At 40.7% G+C, this 6,701-nt stretch overlaps 1 protein-coding gene across 1 annotated transcript in view; it reads right to left on the bottom strand.

Moving 5' to 3' along the window:
* Window positions 1-662: 662 nt before the first annotated feature.
* Window positions 663-6,701, bottom strand: part of trpm7 (transient receptor potential cation channel, subfamily M, member 7) — a 61,140-nt gene continuing 55,101 nt past the window's right edge. The window contains exons 35-40 of the mRNA XM_084124189.1: window positions 6,366-6,649; window positions 4,138-4,220; window positions 3,468-3,673; window positions 2,535-2,586; window positions 2,315-2,421; window positions 663-1,598 (exon numbers count right to left, since the gene is read on the bottom strand). Coding sequence (XP_083980315.1) covers window positions 1,471-1,598; window positions 2,315-2,421; window positions 2,535-2,586; window positions 3,468-3,673; window positions 4,138-4,220; window positions 6,366-6,649 — 860 coding nt within the window. The 3' untranslated portion in view covers window positions 663-1,470. The remainder of the gene's footprint in view (window positions 1,599-2,314; window positions 2,422-2,534; window positions 2,587-3,467; window positions 3,674-4,137; window positions 4,221-6,365; window positions 6,650-6,701) is intronic.

Raw genomic sequence — 6,701 nt, 5'->3', positions numbered from 1 at the left:
GCTCTAATATTTTCTGTGTAACTTACGGTCTCTGATCAACGGACAGCGCTCGCGACGTCTACGGTCGCTATGGATACGGAAATATTCGCGCGCACCTGTTTGACTTTCTTTTAATTCTGTTGAAACTATTGTGTGTTTTCCATCAGTACTGCCAGTCATTTAGTAATTAAACACCTGAACCGGCTAATTAAGCTCTTGTGTTGCCGAAATGTCCTACTTCCCACTTCTGAAGTCTCATTCAAGTGCTTTGTTGTCGGAAAGAACAGGAACCACGGGGTTTATTCTTGCCTATTAACTGAGACAATCTTATTAAAGCCAAAATTATTTTTAAATGCGCGAGCTCTTTATAGCAGGATGGATTCTGATTGGCTGTCAATGTTGTTATTGTTCTACTGCTGGGAAAGTGATTCCAACGATATCATTCCTCAGTTCCGTTATAGTTGTGGACTCTGCTATTCTTTTACCGATGTTTAGTACTATGTCTTTATCGTTCTCGGCGTGAAAGGGCTTTAAAAGTTAGTTCACACCAAGGGCCATATAACAATAAGTACTATAACAATTAAGTGTTGTTGTTCTTGGAGCTTTTAAACACACACACAGAATAATCACACCAAAACTAAGAGTCTTACAGTGAGAGGAAATAGACATAAATGACCATTAGATGATTTTTCAGTGTTTTATTAAATATACAGTAAAAAATGTTTACAGATCCATTAACATCCCCAGCATCAAATATTCTCATGTTTCAGCCGACAGAATCGTGCCAGATAAATGTATCTATGAGATACACTAGATTAACACCCTCACACGATACTCCAGCTAACGTTACCGTACATGACAAAAGTACCGCTGTAACATATAAACTTGCGTCTTGATTGTGTGGACTGGTTTCAGTGGTCAGCGCAGTGAAATCACACACACTGCGCTGTCATTTGCATTGCAATCTGCCCTTAATCTACACGAGATTCAAACATAGATGAAGTCTGAAACATAAATGCATTCATACAGTGTGGTTCTCTGTACAAACAAACATTCTGTTGGCATTCAGCTCTGTACAAAATCTGATAATAGTATATAATAATAAGCAAAGTGTTCTTTCCAAAAAGTGACGGACATCACATGAAAATTGCTTTTATATTATACAAGGCAACTTGTAGTTTAGAATAAATATTTAACTTTATACAGTGATATTGTACCAGTTATTAACCACTTTAATTTCATAGACATAAAAATCTTAAAAAATACTTTTAAAAGATGACAATCCTCTTTTATAATCATACAGGATAAACTGACTAGTTAAAACATCTCTAAGTTGCATCTGTTCTTTTGTTCAGGAGACATTCTCAACGTAACGTCATTAAACATAACGCCCGTGTCCGCCACACACACACACACACAACACGCATTGTGTCTTAGTTTCTTTATCATGCGCTACTCGGGACCGTTTCCGTCGGGCGAGTCGTGCGCGGCTCACAGCATTAAGCGCATCGACGGGCGCGGGTCTTTAGCGGCGCCCCCTGCAGGCGGCGAGTGGGACGGGCCCTCGGAGGAGTCGTGCAGCGTCAGCTTATCTGGGGTGTAGTCGTTGCGTTTCAGGTCTGACAACACACACACACACACACACAAAAACCTCCTTTAAAATAGCAGATAAAGAATAAAGTGCTATTCACACTAGGGCTGTCAAAATGGCTTTCTTAAATATGAACGAAATTCTAATTATATTCGTATTCTAAAGGCAATACTTAATGTTAGAGGAAAAGGTTTTGTATTGTCTCCTGTGTCCACAAGAGGGCGTGAGCGAGCGCAGTGAGCAGATACCAAATCAAGCATCTTTTTAAAGTGCATTTACTTTTGAAACAATTATTCTTAAATTAAACATAATTTCCTTAATGTGCATGCAAGGAAAATGAGGTTACAGTAGTGCATGAAACTGTGTTTGAGCATCAGAGAACACACACTCCAACACTGTACTGGATAAGCTAACAGAAACACACCGCGTCGGTGACGTCATCATCATGTCTCACGCGCCACCAAAAATTCGAATGCACGGTTTTTGTATTCGAATGTGCAGTTTTCTTTTTAAATTCGACGAATATTAGAATGAGAGTTTTAGTTTGACAGCCCTAGTCCACACCGGGGAGAACCGCCGACACCGACACCCAGAGCAGGTCATTATAAACCAGCTGCAGTTTTGCCGTCTGCCAACTGAAATCTCTTTAAAGCAAGATGGATTCTGATTGGCTGTCAGTGTTTTTATTGTTCATCAGCTAGGGGGAAAACTGAAAGTGTGGAGTTATGGATGCATTATTCTCACCTGGAAGTTTGAGTTTCCGGCAGCACGAGTTACAGTGATGTTTGGCGCGGAAGTTTCGAATGGCGTCGTCTCCGAGGTTCGCGGGGCCAAAGATCATGTCATACGACCTGATGTATTCAAATACAAAAAAGTTAATTAATAAACTATTATATCATAAGTTTTAAAGATCTTAAAATAAGCTTTATTTTCTGAGATCCACTTCATTTGCTGGGAAACGGACCCTTTCTCTCCGCTCTTGATGACGGACGGATCTGTCAGTATCTCGCCCACTCCTGCAGAGAGAGAGCAGTTTACAGACACACACTCTTCCACAGGTCTAACACTAATATCAAGCTCTTACTTTAACCCTCTGGTGCTCTTCGCGTGTTTTTTCAAAGAAATTAATGTACTATGTTTTAGTTTGATAATGTTTTTTTATTTTTAATATTTTGTATTTTTAGGGGATTTTTTTTATACTAAATTATATTTGTGCTGTATGTGTGTGTATATATATATATAAATCAATCAATTTATTCACTTTTTGAGCATAGACCTGATTTTTTTTCCAAAATTATACTGTGGTAAATCTTGAATGCTTTAGATCTCGTTTCAGGGACAGCACTTGGCAGATTATTGCAGAAGTGAAAAACAGTTACAGAATATTACGTGTATTGTTATGAAAAATGCACAAAAATACTATTTAATTTTTATATGAAATATATATTTTCAAAATCACGTTTTACTCTAAAACTGCAAGAAAATCAAAGCTATAAATCTAAACAAGTTGTGCTCCAGATGTGAGCCTGATATCTCAGTAAATGATCTGTCAGCGAGTGTGTTCGGCTGCAGTACCGAACGCCTCCACTAGAGGAAACTCGACTCATTCATTTCCAATGCGCTCATTATTGATCACGAGGAGCTCGAGTGACTGTTCGTTTCAGGACCATTAAACCTGTTCGAATCATGTCCGTGATTTTTTTGAGTTCACACAGCAAGTGCCAGAATCTTTACCAAGTTTCGAACCGTTCTGATGAAGTAAAAAATGTTAAAAATAAAAACGTAAATGTTTCGGTCAGAAATGAGCGGAGAGCAGCAGAGAGCACCAGTTATTCCGGTCTTCATGCTGTAATGTGAGTTGTAACACGTCTGAGAAGTGAGGGCTCTGCACACACACCCTGCAGGTCGAGCACGAGCAGCTCTCCGCGTGTGTACTCATACGTCCAGTGGCTGAAGGCCAGCATGGTTTCCTCCAGAAGGTTCGTCGGGACGATTTCATCCCCGTTGTTGTTATTAAACTTGCGGAAATCTCCAGTTATACATTCCTCGATGGCGAACCACTGACCGGCAGAGTGACAGTACAGCAGGAACACCTCCAGGAACCTGCACACACACACACACACACACATCAGGCACAACACACACTACAACACACACTGGCATCTCTGTGTGTTTGGAGACAAATGTTCAGCATGTCTGGGTGAGTGTGTGTGTGTGTGAGTGTGTGAACAGTACCTGGGGGAGTGTGTGAGTGTGTGAACAGTACCTGGGGGAGTGTGTGAGTGTGTGAACAGTACCTGGGGGAGTGTGTGAGTGTGTGTGTGTGAGAATAGTACCTGGGGGAGTGTGTGAGTGTGTGTGTGTGTGTGTGTGTGTGTGTACAGTACCTGGGGGAGTGTGTGAGTGTGTGTGTGTGTGTGTGTGTGTGTGTACAGTACCTGGGGGAGTGTGTGAGTGTGTGTGAGTGTGGGTGTGTGTGTGTGTGAACAGTACCTGGGTGTGTGTGTGTGTGTGTGTGAACAGTACCTGGGTGTGTGTGTGTGTGTGTGTGTGTGTGTGTACAGTACCTGGGGGAGTATGGGATTGTTTTGGGTCGGATCTGATTGAAGGCAAACGTGAGTTTCTGAGCCGCTCTCTGCTGCTGAATTTCCTGTTCAGAAACACACACACACACACACACACACACACACACACACGTTCAGTGCTCGTATATAAATGTAGTCTGTTACCGATCAGTAATGTAATCTGGATTACTCACTTTAGATCATGTATTCTTACTACTCTTTATCTAACTCGTTCATCACATTAATTTGAATAGGATATTTTACAATATTGATATAAAAATACAAAGACGGAAATTATATTCCATTCAAATGCTGTGAGTGTCAGTGATAGTCACATGACTGGTGTGTGTGTGTGTGTGTGTGTGTGTGTGTGTGTGCGCAAGTCCACAAACATGGAAGACTTTCTGAATGAACACAAGTACTTTAATAGAAAGGAACATTTAAATATAGTAGAATCAATGATTTATGAATAATGAATAATTTACTGCCATTGTTTGTGACAATAACATTTAATCATGTGATCAATAAACCAGGAACGTTTTAGTTGTGAACGGGCCTTTACACTCAAACTCAGTCAAACCCACATTATTCAGACCTTCAACATTTCTCACATCATCACTTTATTCGCTATAGTTTAGAAAACGGTAATAATATGAGCAGAACTAGGGCTGCACGATTTGGGGAAAATGTCATATTGCGATAATAGAGGTAAATATTGCGATTGCGATATAATAAACAAATGGTTTCATGAGTCAACTTGCTGGGTTCTCAAGGAAAATAAATGCACACAGATTAGTGATAATTCTTTATCAAGAGCAGTGAGTGTTTGTCTGTTCTTTGATTAACTTTAGCACAGATATAATCAGCGGCTGCTGTACTGGCCCTTTAAGAGCCGCCGCGGCTGTCGGAGACGCGGATCTCACACACACTCGTTCTCTCACGAGTCGTCATAACTCTTCACGTTCATCATAACTCTTCACGTTCATCATAACTCTTCACGTTCATCATAACTCTTCACGTTCATCATAACTCTTCACGTTCATCATAACTCTTCACGTTCATCATAACTCTTCATCATAACTCTTCACGTTCATCATAACTCTTCATCATAACTCTTCACGTTCATCATAACTCTTCATCATAACTCTTCACGTTCATCATAACTCTTCATCATAACTCTTCACGCTCATCATAACTCTTCATCATAACTCTTCACGTTCATCATAACTCTTCATCATAACTCTTCATCATAACTCTTCATCATAACTCTTCACGTTCATCATAACTCTTCATCATAACTCTTCATCATAACTCTTCACGTTCATCATAACTCTTCATCATAACTCTTCATCATAACTCTTCATCATAACTCTTCACGTTCATCATAACTCTTCATCATAACTCTTCATCATAACTCTTCACGTTCATCATAACTCTTCATCATAACTCTTCACGCTCATCATAACTCTTCATCATAACTCTTCACGTTCATCATAACTCTTCATCATAACTCTTCACGCTCATCATAAGACTGCTCTTATGTTATGAAGATACTCGACAAAAAGACATTTTGGCATAATTGTGTGTGTTATTGTTATCTGTATTCTGGGCTGTTTTGTGCGCACACACGATATTAGTATATTAATATAATTGCGCTAATTTGTTTATTGAATATAAAACCGCAGCATTTTGCGTCATATAATCGCGTAGGCTTGACATCGCGATGCGATTAATCGTGCAGCACTGAGCAGAACTCAGAGTTATGAACTCGCTGATATTTGACTGGTTTTGTCCGTCCTTCTGTTAGACTGTCTCACACATGAATTATGTTGAATATCTGTCAGCTGTTAAATTTAACTACACAATTAGAGAATACCAGTTTAGCTCAACCAATCACCAAGCAATGCTTCATTGTGTTCAGTCTGTGTGTAAAAAGAGCATTAGCAATTAAAGAAAACACACTTCAGCAAAACATGATCAGCTCAAAGTGTCCGAATCATGTTTATAATGTCACTGGTAGTCTCTGTGTGAAGAGTTTCTGGGTATAATGTCACGGTTTACTTTATTCTGCTCTCCTCACTCACACTGAATGATTTAGTTTTGACTGTATGTCACAATATGGAAGAAAAGATTTGACACCATTTCCAAGTCATTGCAACTTTAAATGTACAGAAGCTGTAATTAGAAACTTGTGTGTGTGTGTGTGTGTGTGTGTGTGTGTGTGCGCGTACCCTGAGACAGAGGTGTAGGACTGTTTCCTCTTTGTAAATGGTTTGCCAGGTGTTGACGACCTCGGGCAGGAAGGACTTGACGATGTACAGGTGTCCGGGCTTGAGGATGTCGTACTCCGACCAGGTGCACAGCACCTTCAGCGCGCGCCGCAGGCCTCCGCCCATCTCCTCCTTACTGAGGAACTCGATCTTAGCGCAGAGCCCGCGCTGAGCCCACGACGACATGCTGTTGTTGATGCTGTTAGGAGAGCTCTCCTCCAGACGGTACACGGTCACGGGCTCTCCTGCACCACACACACACACACACACACACAGTGATGCAGCGTAGGGCTGGCC

The sequence above is a fragment of the Abramis brama genome, assembly GCF_963993115.1.
Source record: "Abramis brama genome assembly, chromosome: 9".
In the NCBI taxonomy this organism is placed as follows: Eukaryota; Metazoa; Chordata; class Actinopteri; order Cypriniformes; family Leuciscidae; genus Abramis; species Abramis brama.
Note: the sequence above shows the minus strand (reverse complement) of the source record. Positions and strands in the feature narration are given on the sequence as shown.